Source organism: Sinocyclocheilus rhinocerous, unplaced genomic scaffold (genome assembly GCF_001515625.1).
Source record: "Sinocyclocheilus rhinocerous isolate Xijiao unplaced genomic scaffold, SAMN03320098_v1.1 scaffold864, whole genome shotgun sequence".
NCBI classification, from domain to species: Eukaryota; Metazoa; Chordata; class Actinopteri; order Cypriniformes; family Cyprinidae; genus Sinocyclocheilus; species Sinocyclocheilus rhinocerous.
This window is the reverse complement of record NW_015645567.1, coordinates 510,225-525,913: the sequence shown is the minus strand read 5'-3', so window position 1 is coordinate 525,913 and position 15,689 is coordinate 510,225. Positions and strand designations below refer to the sequence as shown.

At 39.7% G+C, this 15,689-nt stretch overlaps 2 protein-coding genes across 4 annotated transcripts in view; both read right to left on the bottom strand.

Annotated features, from left to right (window-relative positions):
• Positions 1–6,687, bottom strand: part of LOC107706769 (transcriptional activator MN1-like) — an 8,625-nt gene extending 1,938 nt beyond the window's left edge. Inside the window, exons 1-3 of the mRNA XM_016510581.1 lie at positions 6,102–6,687; positions 2,728–5,871; positions 636–691 (exon numbers count right to left, since the gene is read on the bottom strand). Of these exons, the coding sequence (XP_016366067.1) occupies positions 681–691; positions 2,728–5,830 (3,114 nt within the window). The 5' untranslated portion in view covers positions 5,831–5,871; positions 6,102–6,687 and the 3' untranslated portion in view covers positions 636–680. The remainder of the gene's footprint in view (positions 1–635; positions 692–2,727; positions 5,872–6,101) is intronic.
• The window catches only part of LOC107706770 (phosphatidylinositol transfer protein beta isoform), a 43,970-nt gene that overhangs the window by 3,525 nt on the left and 24,756 nt on the right, over positions 1–15,689 (bottom strand). Inside the window, exons 11-12 of one of the 3 annotated variants that reach the window (XM_016510583.1) lie at positions 14,408–14,496; positions 8,055–10,733 (exon numbers count right to left, since the gene is read on the bottom strand). In XM_016510583.1, the coding sequence (XP_016366069.1) occupies positions 14,449–14,496 (48 nt within the window). In that variant the 3' untranslated portion in view covers positions 8,055–10,733; positions 14,408–14,448. Of the gene's footprint in view, positions 1–8,054; positions 10,734–14,407; positions 14,497–15,689 lie in introns of those variants that run through there. The other 2 variants (XR_001636181.1, XM_016510582.1) reach the window with 2 other exon arrangements.

Sequence of the window (15,689 nt, the reverse complement as noted above, 5' to 3'; positions counted from 1 at the left end):
AAACTTTTATTTTGGATGCGATTAATCACGATTAATCGTTTGACAGCACTAAATAAAATATTCAAATATATACATAGTTTGAGAAGCTGTGGAATTAATTTCTCATTTTCATTTAGTTTAACTTGAATCACTATAATAAACAAAACTAAAACTGAAAAGAAAATGAATTCAAAAATATATAGACATATTTTTAAAAAATGCAAAAACAAATAAAAATGTATGATTACAATGAATCATCTATTATAAACAAAATTTTATATGATTTTAAATACATTATATTCTATACATTTATTGCAACATTTGGATATATAAGTTTGAGAGTCTAAGGAGGCTGACTTGATTACATCATTCGCAATGCTTCATGGGAGTGGGCGGTGACTGATGAGCTTTTTTGGAGCAAATTCTGTTTCCATGGTAACAGTGAGCTCTTTGATTGGTGGATCGTTCTCTTGGACCTTCACAGAGAATTTGGCTAGTAAACATGATTTTTTTTTTTTTGCATGAATTTGAAATCACATAAGCAAATCACTTCAGAGCTCACGGTAAACCTATTTTGAAAGTTCTATTTAAAATAGCATTTTACTTCTGAAAACCCAACTGACTGATAATATATCTGATAGATTGGACTGTCTTACCTTTTTTTCAGTGATACGCTAAGGAGAGCCAGCAGAGGAGCGCTCCTACCCATGTCCTGTGAGGAGATACAAGGGAAAAACATTAAAATCACATCACAGATGTTTGGAATAAAGAAAAACAAATGAGGTTGAAACATTACAGTGAAGGAATAGGAATGAAGAGTTTAGGAATAAATGTTGTGAAAAAACATTTTTCAAAAAAGAAAGTCCTAACTCCAACATTTTTTCATATTTTGATTAAATGGAGTTACATAGCTCCTAAATGACTCCAAAATATTCCCTATTCAGTTACATTGTGCGGAAAAGAGCAGCCAGGGCACTCTTCAAACTCTCCTTTGTGCGCCACAGAAACCCTACGGTTCGGAAAGAGACGACGGTGAGTAAACAATGACAGAACGCTCGTTTTTGCACGAACTGCTCTTTTAAACTCCATCTTGCGAATCATCCAGACAGTGCAGACTTCATTACTCTATATATATATATATATATATATATATAATATAATATATATAAAGCAGATAACAAAATAAAAATGGCTCAACATATTATTGTGATCAAACCTGCTGCAAAACTTCATAAAGTCCAATGTGCACAGAGAGAAAGTTACTGCATTTCAGAAAAATGCAATAAAAAAAAAATAATAAAAAAAGTAAGGAACTCAATGCCCGGTGCAAAAGATGGAAATAGAGATAAATGCAAAAACAGATTTGTGGTCTCTGGTGTATTTTTTGTGTGAAGGGAATTCCATGCAACTGGCTATGTTACAGCATTTGGATGTTTTAAGTTACAAGTCCTTGAGATATTCCTGTTAAGAAAATAATTCTGACCCTCCTCTTGACTGTCGTGAGAATCAAACACGTCCCTTCATGACTACGATGCCACATGTCTGATTATGATACATCGGATGGCGCGCAATTACAGGACCAACGGGACCAATCACGAAGCGTGAAGTGACAGGAAAGAGTATTCTGAGGTAAAACAACACTGAATCTTGGCAACGCGCCTAACGCCTGCGTTTAACCCTCGTGCAGCGCTGTTGTCAGGCCTCACGGGTTAATAACGCCACTGCGAGCTCTAACGTGCCTGTAGTCAAATTTGGCTGTTCTAACCTCCTTAGACAACATTTGTTTCCAAAATAACACCCGTGTATTTGCTGTGGCATTCAACAAGAAATTCAAGGAACTGGAGTTCTGTGACCTACGATGCTCTTGACTATTTTATACCGTTGACAATACATCTGAACAGTCCTGTAAAGTTTCCAGTAAATAATTTGATAAGAAAGCCTGGGATAAAAACACTTACGCTACCAGGAACATATTAAACACCACAGACATATTTTCTAAACGCAGCACTGTTTTCAGAAGAAAACTGCAAGAATTACTGGAGCTTTTGATTCCAGTTGATTTGTACTTAGATTTAACACAAAGAGGATCTGTAGTTAAGATCTGAATGTACTTAAATCTCATTAAAATCTTAACTACAGATCCTGTTTGTGTTAGAGTTGGATAAAACTTAAATGTAAGTACAATCAAAACATTTAGTTTGCATAATGTTAAACAGCCACAATGTAGTCACTTGCATATTCAATAATATCAGAAATATTATTACTAATGCTACTAATAATCACTACTAATATAAAAATAATAGCTATGGTTTTTCTGCTTGTGTGTGTGTGTGTATATATATATACACACACACAAACAAAATTGTCAAAAATCTATTTAAAATTTCCCACATATTATGTGTGTGTAAATAACATAATTAATACTATACAATAATTTATATATTTACATTCATATTTAATTGTGACTTATTGTACTTGCAAACTGCAGAGCCAAACAAACGTTCTCTGCTGTCAGTGAGTTAATTATTATTTTGCATCCTGTTTTCTGTCAGCTCAAGACTGAGTGTTTTAAAGTGTGCTAATTAAAGCTCACTTCTGGGTGACAGATTACTTGCAAATGGGTCCCTGTGCCTGAGGTTAAGCTACCTTGGGTTGTTCATTATTCAACCATTAAGCCATCAAAGTAAACTCAACAGTCCATAAAAACACCAATTCATCATGCTCTCACTGCAAGTCAATGAAGTTTACCTTCTTTGTTGTCACTCTGGCCCCGTGCTCTATCCCAGAATCCCAGGCACTTGTCATTACTGGGGTCCTCTATCAGAGCCTTGTTGCCAGGGACATACCAGGTGGCATGCTGCTCTGTCATGAGAGAGTCAAGGTCAATGGTATTCACAGAGCCCTTGCCTGTGACTGGGCTAGAATTGGCCAGGGCGCACTCTCCGTTCAGACCGGCCTGGCAGTCGGCCTTTTTGCCCGTTTTCCCTCCCATCGGCTGGTCCTCGGAGATGCTGAACTGCTGTCTTTGCAGCTGGATCTGAGCCTGCAAAATCTCCAGAGGATGAACCTCATCCTGGCCCGTGTTGCTCAATGGTGTCCGCACCTGTTCCATGCACGGATTGTCACTGTAGCCGGCCCTGTTTTCAGAATTACACTTCATGCCAGCTCTGCAAGGCCTCAGGTCCTCTGCGCTGTAGTTGGGGCTGGCTTCGTCTAAATAATCCATGCACGGCGAAACGCCATCCGACTTGCCCACGCTTTGAATTCCGCTGTCCATCGAGGTGGTGAGGTCAGGCTTTCCGAAGGAAGGGGAGACCAGGGACCTCTCCGGGGTCTTGCCACGGCTCTCCATGCCCACGTTCAAAGCGGAACCCTGCTGACTCGGACTGACGACGGGGTTACCGCCGCAAGGAGGGGAGAAGTTTCCGGGACTGATGTGCCCGCTGTCGCGTCTCTTCTTCCCCCTCCCCTTGCCGTTGCCTGTTGCCATTTTCCCCTCGCATCCAGACTCCATGTTGTCATTTGGGGAAAGGGTGCTCACTTCCCTTTTCGCCACCTGGCCCGTACCACTTTGACCTGCCGTCATATTGTTGTTATTCCCAGAGCAAGGCGTTTGACTATTCTGAGAAGCATTGCTCTGGAAATACTCTGCCCCTGGGCCGCTACTGCCACTGCTATTTATGTCCTGCTCAACCTGACCTGCTTTGCGTTTGGCCTCATTTTGACTTTTCTTATTAAAAGTCACATTGAGGTTCGGGGCCCCAAGGCTGGCGATCATATTCTGGCAGGCCGTGGAGAGAGCTGCCAGACAGCTTTGGCCAAACACACTGTCTTTTGTACTGGCTTTGTTCAAATTCCCCAAAGAGAGGGCCCCAAGCTTATTGACTGACAGGTGCTGGCTGGAGAGGTACTCGGGATGGGCGGGATAGTTCCCTGGAGAGGAGCTAAATCCTGGAGGATTGCTCTGGGGGGCTCCCTGTTGACTCGGCCCTCCAGGAGGGAAGCTGTGCTGCCTCCTCATCACCATTCCTCCGAATTCAGCCGGCCTCCTGTCCGTGGGTGCGCCTGACTGCATGTTGCTCTCGTCGGGAGACTGCATCTGCAAAGGATTGCTGACATTATTTTCGAATGGATGATGCGCTCCCGGAGAATTCAAAGACTGCATGTCCATGCTTGTGACGCCTTGCCTAAAAATAATGTTGTGTCCATTCTCTGCCTGCTCCAAGGCATGCGTGTTTGTTTCTCTACAATGCTGCTGCGGCTCAGGAAACCATGAGTTTTCTTGAGGTAGGTGGGGGCTGTCAAAGTTTCCATGAAAATTATGCTTCTTCTCGAAATTGGACTGAGACACACTACCCAGAGGGCCTCTGCAGACCATGCCATTTGATGTGACGTCCCCGTGGAGACTTAACTGTTGCAGGTCGGGTTGTCTCATACTCTGCTGCTGGCTCCTCGATGCCATTTGTTTGATCATCATCGCTGCGTTCTGCTGCCGCTGCTGTTGTTGTTGCTGTGGACCGGAGCTCAAGGGTAGAGGGCCTGATGGAAACCCATCCGTCACATGAGATGTAAAGTCCCCTATAGGAGAGGGGAAAGCCGAGGGGGAGAGGTGGTTCTCAAGATTGGGCCGATTATGTAAGCCGTTGCTTAGGGGGCTGCAGCTCTCTCCAGCAGAGCCGTTTGGGAGATCAAACCGTGGCCTTTTTGCCATATTCAAATAAGGCAGTGAGCTGAGCTGAGGGTGATGTGGGGGCTGAGGGGCTAGCTGGGGGACATCAAACACTGGCTCCCCAAAGGGATGCATGTTATGGTTGTTCAGTCTATGTATGGGCCGGTCCAGGTGGCCGTGTTGAACGTGGACCATCGGACCACCACCTTGAACATCTGTATTGTTTGCTACATAGTCTGGAGTGTGATAAAACCGCGGAAGGGCAGGGGAACCGGGGTTCTGCCTGGCAACAGGTCCCGGTCTTTGCTGCGGCATGAGGTGGTGTCTAGCGTTAACCCCCGGATCCATTTTCCCCCGGTTCCCGAATCGGTCCGAAAACACGTTTTGCTGAGGTAGCTGCTGGTCAACTTTAGAGCCACCCATCATGGGCCCTCGGGAACCACTTCGATTACAAGTGGCAAAATGACCCCCGACCACTTGGTTCCCCGTTTCACAATAGGGCAGTTTGTGCTCTGAAGAGTCCGCGGTGGAGAATCCTGTCATATCAAAATTCCCCGTCAGAGGATCACAGGGAAAACAGTGCTCTGATCCCCCCATCCTACCCTGTGGGAAAAGCCTGTAATGTTCAAGTCTGTGGGTTTCAGGGGACGAGGACGGCAGGCCGTGGAACGAAGCGGCGCGGTTTGGTGACTGGTCTAGTGGAAGACACGGCGCTGGAACGGCGTGGTTACCGTTAGGATGGCCGTGCGGTTGAAACTCAGGCATTGTGGCCATTCTCTGTTGCTGCTGCTGCTGTGAAATGCATTCTTGCGACTGCACCTCTGCAAGCTGCTGACTGAATCCTCCTTCGAACATATGCGGGTGACCTGCGTTGCTGTTATTGAAACCCATGTGTCTGTCCCCGTGCAAGCAAGAGGGGACGCTGTCCTGGTACAGATGTGAATGCTGGTCGTGGTTAGGAGGTTGATGGTTGAACGGTGCTTGCATGTGGAGTTGATGCTGTGGCTGAACTCCCATAGTGAGCATTTCCCCATGGCCATGAGTCTGGAATCCATACTGGTCTCTATTTGAGACAAAGTTGAGTCCCTGTATGGGGGATTCATTTAGTGGACCCATCATCGGCTCCACAGCTACCGACGGCCCTTTCATATGAAATCCGGCACTGTTATAATTAGAGTTCATTTTCAGTCCACTGGGATTAAATTCCTTTTGTTAGTTTGTCACTGCAAATAAAAAAGACACAATTAAATCAAACAGTCCTTTTTTTGTGTGTGTGTTATTTTCTGTCACCAGGGCCCATGTTAGCAGCCGATTTAAAAATCAAATTATTATATATTTTAAATAATATAATTAATAATTAAAAAAAGAATAAAGTTTACGTTTCACATGCATGTGCTTATTGATAAATATTTAATGGTGCGAAAGTAAGAGATCAGATGACAATTGGAAGTACCTCAATTCCAACATAAGCGTAAAAACGCGAACTCCTCTTTGTATATCCTTAGAGCAACGACCCTGAAAAATGCACATCTTAAAAAACTCCTCGTTTACATCATTATTCGATGCGTAACGTCCCCAAGTCGTTCAACACAAATCCAGAGGAGTGCAAACCAGCGCGCGGAGCACATGTCCCATGTTCACATATCCAATGCAATGCGCGCGATCCCGATTAATAATTATTCTATATCAAAAACACTTACATGAATTCAAAAAGAGTAGATAAATGCAATAAATCGACGGTCCTCTGAGGAGAACTTCGCGCGTGCGTTCGGTCCTGTGAGGAGACTCAATGCGCCGCGGTGGGTGCGCGCGCTGTTAGGAACTGGAGAGCCCAGGATCCCTTTTGTTGTCACAGTATGAAATGTATTCAGCGCAAAATGTAATCGCCATTTTCTTTAATACTGTCCATGAGATACGCGCTGTTCCATCAAATGCTTCTGGCTCCAGGAGGGTTTTCTCATTTATCCTTGACTCGGATGTGTCGAGCCGCGGGCATCGGCAACAAGTTTGACATTCCCTCATCTGCTCCAGCGCTGATTTCTCACCAATGCCGACACAGGCACACATGCGCAGGGGGCGGAGGCTCGTGCACCAGGGCGGGGTCTGACGCACAAGGGGCGGGGATTCGCTTAAGGAAGTCTAAAAGAGATATTTATAACGTATTAATACATGATACAATGGATAAATACTAAAACAAGAAAAACACTTCTATGTCTCAATCTTCTATGATACGCTTGTTTTACAAATAGAGCTAGATTACTTTACAATTTGGTTCATCCCCCCCCACAAGGTATACGATCAATAACACATAGCTAATGAAAAATATAATTTAAAAGATTTAAATAAATGAAATGAAATAAAAATTCTGTACATATAAAACAGTAGATTTATTTATTACACATTTATAATTTTCTCCCCACAATTTGCATATTATCAAAACGTCTACATAAAAGCATCAGTGCTCGATGGTATTTAATTCTACCAAAAGTATGTGGTACACGTAGAATAAGTAAATACCATCGAGACCAGATCTCTTATTTACACACAGCTATACATTTTGTTTTATAATTTACATTTAAATCAAATATGAAACAAACATAAATCAGTGTAAATCTTCAGTCATTCCCAAACCCTTCATATGTGAAACAGCTATATTCCTTTATACACAGATAGCCTACTGTAGTAAATATGCAGCAGTTAATTAGTAAATTAGTAGATGCATGAAACAGGCTTCATTTTCAAGCTGTGACGAATGGCAGCCAGAGATAATGAATGTGTCTTCAGGGTTAATTTCCTGTAAGTAACCGGTGATTGTGATGCATTTTTAGAACTCACTCCTGAAGCATGGGTCAAATTATTTATCTTTACAATAAAAGCTTTTGAATGAACAGTGATTAGGAAAATGTGGAAATAAAACCCTTATACTACAAACTAGACTGTGTCTTGCAAACCCACTATGGAATGATACGACCATTAGGCTACTGGAAGGTTTTATGGAGAAATATAAGTGGCCATTTATTGATAGCCATGACTGAAGAAATTAAACTAATAAAAGGATAATCAATGGAAAGCCATAAGACTTATTTTGTAGGTCCCTCTGGTCCTTTATAAGAAATCGTTACCCGTTTCTTTAGCAAAGCGGAACAGTGCCATCTACTGCTGCTGTCAGGAACAAACACAGGTGAAAACTAGGAGAAATTTACATTAGACATGTTTCTGTGGCCACAAATTACAGATACAGAAATAAAATGAAGCATTTAAGGTCCTAACACCTCTAGACTAATGATTTATTATTACTGCGTTAGAATATTTAATCCTACAAATATAAGAATATAGATTTACCATATAGATTTCAATGATTTTCCTGACATAAACACTTAAATTTAAAAATTACCTGATGCTTCCAGGTTTTCCGTGACTTGCATCTAAAGGTAAGACATTAAAGCATGCAAACCTACAATGAAAAAAGACCAAGCATGACTGGCGTCGAAATTTATTAGATATACTGTTAATTGTTACATTTATAACCAATTCAAAAGCTGCATGAAAAAAAACAGAATCACACCATTGTACATTCACTGATATTTCCCCTGATTTCCAAACAAACAAACAGAAAAAACAGTAAAACAGCATTGTGTAATTCCCCAATAAAAAAAAACAAAACAAAAAAAAAACAGTAGATTCTCCAAGTGCGCAGTTATGCTTCGATTACAATATGATTCATTCATTATATCTGAAACCCTTGCCCATCCCAGTCCCCGCTAGCCTAAAAGCCATGTACGTGTACAAAAGTAAACCACACGATCCGTGAGACTGGAGACAATATGTCTGAACAGACGTCAGTGCACGGATTCCTCAATTATGATCTAGAGAACATATGAAAAAATCAAAAATCAAAACCTGACTTCCTCCCATCCGGATCTATGAGAAGAGGAACACAGGTCTTCTTGATTGCCATAAAGGTGCCGCTGAGGCCGAACCTGACAGGTTGCATGATTGCGTGAACATTCGTGGACCTTGAAATGAGAGGGACTTAAGAAACAAAACATGCAAACCAAGAAGAAACGTGTTGTATGCCACGTTCAGGCTTGAAAACTATCACAAATGTGCAATTCTAACTAGACAATCACAGTGTGATAGGATCGCAGTTTCAACGCAGACATCAGGCACTAGTTTGCGTGTGATTGCACAAACTCTGGCCGTCAGCTGTCCATGAAAGCCCGACTATTTAAACTAATGCACTGACCACAATATATGATAAAAATCCCAATCTGTCTGTCGCTCTGGACAGAGAACCGTACACGTTAAAAACCTGTTACTAATAAACGAGGAGATAAAACAGCCCTGCACTGCGGGTCAAGTGCAAACAGCAGAGACTCTTTTTGCTAGGCTGGATGATCTGAGCTGGTGCAGGACGGCCAGAGACGAGGAAGACCGGAAGTAGAATTATTCCACCTGCACATCCTGTGACTCTGACCTGATACGATTCTCCTCTTTGTCCTAAGCGTCTGTTGAGGCATCTACGCACACATTCAGGTGCAGAGCTCCGGGTTCCCACACGTTCTGATCAATCATTTTGCAGAGACTGCAAAATACACTATATAAATATATTAATTTATACCTTAGGATTTTATTAAAGAAATCTTTTGGGCACAGCATGTCGATTGTAGGAATTTCAGGTTTTTGCCAAGCAAAAAATGCTGTTACATTAATGCATTTAATAATGCAAGTCTGCAGGGCTGGTCAAAAAAGATCCAAGTACACACTAAAACCATGAGACTTGTGCACTAGAATCTCTTACTGACTGTGCCTGTGTGACACCGAATTTAAATATGTTGTCATGACAACCGCAGTAACATTTGCATAATATGAGCAAGGATACCAGACAAGAGTCACAGCTTGCATGTCAGTAAACAGAGATTCATCCACCTGGAAAAGTAGTTACACCTCAGAAATGACAATTTAGACTTTATAGATCAAATAATAGCAAGAGAAAAATGACAAGAATCATCACACTTCAGCTTTTAAACGTCAACGCGGTTTACGTGCATTGCAACTGCATTACTGAAATGGCGATTTTTGCTTTTTAAAAAGACTGACACTATTTATTTAAATTTTATTATAATTTACTTATGGAAATTATTTTCTGTAGGTATACTTGTAACGAACCGAGACTTTTCCAGTCCTGGAAATCACAATTTTTCCCTGATATCTCCAGGATTTTCCAAGACCGTGGGAACCCTGAGAGCATTACAGGTAGATTAGCGATATAAAAGCACTTTGCCTGTCCTAAAGCAACTCTAAAAATAAGAAAAAGCAGCAGCGGCGGCGATTTGCTCCGGTAATTAGCTTGGATTTTGGTGAGAAGAAGAGGAGTCCTGAGGGGTTACGTCACGCAAAGTGTCTTGAGAACATGAAGACCCTCTCAAAAACAGCCGCTAAGATGCCTGAGCTCATGCAAAAGCCACTCGTGGAAAAGGTTTTGCGAGGTGGACTTGTGTTTTTGCACAAATGTGCATGCCGTGCTGTAGCATCACACATTTAACCTAGAAAAACAAGACATGGTAGGCAGGACTACGCTGATATGAAATGAAAATCTACTAATTAAAAACGTGATTAGGAATTTAAAAGAACCAAAAGAAGTGCTTCATCTGGGGGGGGAAGACTAAACACAGACAAGAAAATAAAGATCTGAACCATTACAAACAGATAAAACCAAACAAAAACACAAAGAATTGGTCCAATGCCTGCCAAAATTAAGTCGTTTTGTTTCTGAAATAGAATAACACAACCATACAGCAATACTCAGATATTTCTAACAACGTGGTAATAGTCACTTGATCAACCTGGCTGAATCTAAAAACAGGTTGACCGTGAAAATGTCCACCCTGTCGGCAGGTGTGTGAGTACAGTACTACTGATCACTGTGTCATTCTGCGGTCTGGTGGAGGAGGACGGCACCACCACCGGTTTGGTTGGATGCGGTGATGTCTTTCGTCAAGTGTCGTCGTGGTTGGATTCTTGAAGTTTAGCCTTATTGCTCGTGAGCAGCACTGGTGCCTCGAACCTGACCAGTTTTACGAAGCTACGAGAATGGGAGAAGAAAACAGTGACCGTTAATAACACAGAAAAAACACTATTCAAGCAGCTTTTTCAATGCATGTTTGAAGCCAGACGATTCATTCCACCCTTTTGTCCTAACCAGGTATGAAATGATGAAGTGGCCTATCATGTGACGATCTCTACGATGCTAATTTAAGTTTTGGTGCATTTAGTTGGTCGCTTGGTTTCAACTGGATGCATTGGTGTGGTCATATATACAGTATATATATATATATATATTCAATGTAAGTATTGTTCATTGTCTGATCATATTTACTAGTGTAGTTAAGTAACATTAACAAATGAAACATTATTGTAATGCACTACCAAATTGTTGCCTTTGCAACTAACTGAAATAAAACAAGTACTAAATTATTAGTATTTAAAATAAGTATTAATAAAACTAAGACTGAAATAAAAATAAGCTAAATAAATATAAATAAAAAAAAAAGTGCCAAAAGCAAATAAAATTACTAAAACTTAAAAAAAATAAAAAAAAACAACAACTAAAAATAGAATCTAATTCAAAATAATAACACAATATATAAATAACACTAAAATAACTAAGGCTTTAACTAAGGGTATTACATTTTTTGGCACATTTCTAGGTGGTTTCTTACTGACTCAAGTCAAAAGAGTGCACCCTCGCATCTCTAGATAGTTTGTCAAATTTTTTTAATTGTATTATCATCTACAAGGTGAAAATTGTAAGTCTGATCACTTAGAAACAAGATGCATGATTCGATGAATTATTCACAGATTCATTCATCTGTAGCACAAACAATGTGTGGTGATTTACATACAAAACTTTAATATGTAGGATAAGGGTTTGTTTGAATCAGTAACACCAAGTATGACTAACAGTAATAGTGCCTAAGCAAACACCACTAATTAGTTCTGATCTGCTGTGATTGTCACATCACTGCAGCATTACGTTTTCATCATGCCTGGTTAGGACGCCGTGTGAATTCAAGACACTGCAGGCGTTTTTTTTTTACACTCACACGTGTACAAACGCACACTCAAATCAAAGAGAGCAGAAACGCATGCTCACATGCGCCGAGTACAAACACACTCTGGAAAAATCAACAAGCACAAAAAACGGTGATTAGAAACCAAAGAACACAGTGCAGAGAAGCAGCAATGGGGCGATGAGGAGAAATGAGAAATGAAGGAGGGAAAAAAAAAACAAGATTGGGCAGAGACGCTTGGAAAGAGCGGCCGAGGAGAATTTCATCTCTTCCAGATCGTTTTACGCCAGAGCCAAACGCAGAGGGAGGGAGAATAACACAAATATGAAGCGGCTGTGCGCTGTTCTGACTCTCAACAGACACTGAATCTCTCTTGAGAAGAAAGTCTATAAAATGGAAGGAGGGAAAAAAAAAAACAAGATTGGGCAGAGACGCTTGGAAAGAGCGGCCGAGGAGAATTTCATCTCTTCCAGATCGTTTTACGCCAGAGCCAAACGCAGAGGGAGGGAGAATAACACAAATATGAAGCGGCTGTGTGCCGTTCTGACTCTCAACAGACACTGAATCTCTCTTGAGAAGAAAGTCTATAAAATGAACTTCATAACTGCCTTACAGAGATGCTGCAAAATCAACATAAGATTCGAGAAACTCTGAAAGATGACAACCACATGACCAATGCGAAAATAAAGGTATATTTCACTCAGAAATGAAAGTTTTGTCATCCTTTGTTATTCCAAACCTGCACAAGTTTCTTTCTCCTGTGTTACACCAAAGAAAGGTTCAGCAGAACGTTCAGGATGCTCGTTTGAAAGTATATAATGGCTGTCAAACTCTCAAAAAGCTCTATAATAGTAGTCCAACAACATACATTGTCCAACAGTAGTACAACTTGTGCAAAATATTACAAGTCATATAAAGTCAAATGATACCTTTTATGTGATGAAAAAACTTAAAATTTCCTTCCACAGCGGCTGTCAAATCTCCTTTGCACTTCCATGTTTGAATATGCAAATATAAATTTAAATAAATAAATAAATAAATTAACAAACAATATTTATTAACTCTAAAAAACGGCTCTTAATTAAATTTGATTCAACCATGAAAAATAAAATAAAATAAAAATTAGATTTCGGTCACACAAAGCTATCTTATGGTTTCAGAAGACTTAAAATACAGAACATAAATCATATAAACTATTTTTATGATGCGATTTCACAGCTTGATATCCTGTGGCCACTGTATGCTTTAACTGTATGAAAAACAAGTGTGCACAAGTTTCTTTCTCCTGTGTTACACCAAAGAAAGGTTCAGCAGAACATTCAGGATGCTCGTTTGAAAGTATATAATGGCTGTCAAACTCTCAAAAAGCTCTATAATAGTAGTCCAACAACATACATTGTCCAACAGTAGTACAACTTGTGCAAAATATTACAAGTCATATAAAGTCAAATGATACCTTTTATGTGATGAAAAAACTTACAATTTCCTTCCACAGCGGCTGTCAAATCTCCTTTGCACTTCCATGTTTGAATATGCAAATATAAATTTAAATAACTAAATAAATAAACTAATTAACAAACAATATTTATTAACTCTAAAAAACGGCTCTTAATTAAATTTGATTCAACCATGAAAAATAAAATAAAATAAAAATTAGATTTCGGTCACACAAAGCTATCTTATGGTTTCAGAAGACTTAAAATACAGAACATAAATCATATAAACTATTTTTATGATGCGATTTCACAGCTTGATATCCTGTGGCCACTGTATGCTTTAACTGTATGAAAAACAAGTGTGGAGATTCTTCAAAAACATCTCCATGGAAGAAAGTCAGTCATACGGGTTTGGAACGACATGATGGCAATTTTATTTTTGTATGCACTAACCCTTCAGGACGAGAACAGTGGAAAAGAAAAAGATGGCCATTGCAGCTGTTCCTGTAAACATCGCAACCTGCCTCCATTTAGATAGAAGATCAACAACTCGACACAAGAACGCTGCTTTTGGAAGCTACAGGCATTGGCCACCACACTTACTTTAAACATCAAGAACACCTAAAAAAAAAACTCTTTTACCTTTCAACTGGAGTCTAAAACCATTAGAACTTGCAGATGAGGCTTTTTCAAGGAACTGCAAACACCTGCTTTCAATTTGTGCCGTTGAGGCACTATTTTCCTCTGGCCTGAGCGAACGCATTTGGGTGGTACAGCCAAGAGTTTGTCTGAAATGACTAACACTTTAACTCGGGTTACATTTCTCCACACGTCAGCTGAGAGGAGAACACCCTTGGCCGCCGCACTTACTTTAAACATCAAGAACAGCTAAAAAAAAAAACTCTTTTACCTTTCAACTGGAGTCTAAAACCATTAGAACTTGCAGATGAGGCTTTTTCAAGGAACTGCAAACACCTGCTTTCAATTTGTGCCATTGAGGCACTATTTTCCTCTGGCCTGAGCGAACGCATTAGGGTGGTACAGCCAAGAGTTTGTCTGAAATGACTAACACTTTAACTCTGGTTACATTTCTCCACACGTCAGCTGAGAGGAGAACACCAGAAGAAAAGTTAGTTGTGGTTAGCTGAAATGGAGGCAGTGAAGAGATGAGTTAGTGGGTGGCGGCGGATGAAAAGAACGTGAGAAAGAATGCACGATGGAGCGGCCGCCTCTCCTCCCGCATGACTTACAGAGTCTCTCCACCTGCCTTGTGTTACTAAAAAGGATTCGGCTACTCTTCGGCTGCCATCGTGCCTCGTACAGACCCCTTTTGACGCATCTAGAAACAAAACATGCCGTTAGGTGCTATCGTACCACTTGCTGACAACCAGCTGGAAGAAAAATGTTATGAAACAACAATGTAGCCAATAACAGAACATGAAGAGCATATTTGAGTGAATCTCAGGGTGAAATGTCCATTTTTTTTATACGATTCAACGTACCTAGACAAGGCAAGCTAAGCTTATTTATATAGCACATTTCATACACAATGGTAATTCAAAGTTATTTACATAAAAAGGAATTAAAATAATCACAAAATGACCACAACATATGCAAAAGAAATAAAATAATAAAAAATTATTTATAAATAAAAATGAATTGAAAATGTATTAAAACAGTTAAAAAAAATGAATTAAACAGAATAAAAAAAATTAGCATACATTTGTGTTTCAGTTTTTCTTTTTTAATAAATCTGCAAAAATGTCAACAATTCTGTGTTTTTCTGTCAATATGGGGTGCTGTGTGTACATTAATGAGGAAAAAAAATTAACTTAAATGATTTTAGCAAATGGCTGCAATATAACAAAGAGTGAAAAATTTAAGGGGGTCTGAATACTTTCCGTACCCACTGTATATATCAGTGGTGTGCGGTGGTGTTCTGAATTTTTTTTTTTTTATCAAATGTAAATTCATGTCACAGTTGCATTATCTTGGTTAAATAAGCATTACTTGCACTATCAGAAAAAAAAAATCTATTTTATATTATTACATTAACAATGTAAACAATATTCTATTTATTAAAACCAAGAAGTAATCTAATCAAGTTAGTGTTTTTAAGCATTTTACATTTATTCCTAAATAATAACTCAAGGCAGTAACAATTTAAACAATATATTTTATTTGTGAACTTATGTTGAGCTATTCTTTTTAATAGTTAACTTTTAACTACTTTTTAATTATTCGGTTCATCAGTCATCAAAGCTCGGTGAATAGCCTATTGGTCACAGACACAGATTTACTTTAAATTTCACCAAGCTGATTACTCACTAAAAACTCCCACAGATTACGTTTTCAGGTCTTATTATCACAAGTCTTATTGTGATATAACAAAGTGGTTATATCTAAGTGTGTGAGTTGTTTACTTTATTAAATTAGTCTTCCCATTAACGCCATTATATTGTTCATTCAGATTCGCAAACGCGCACGAACACAAGAGGCGGGATTTATTGCATGAACCAATCACAGCCGAAC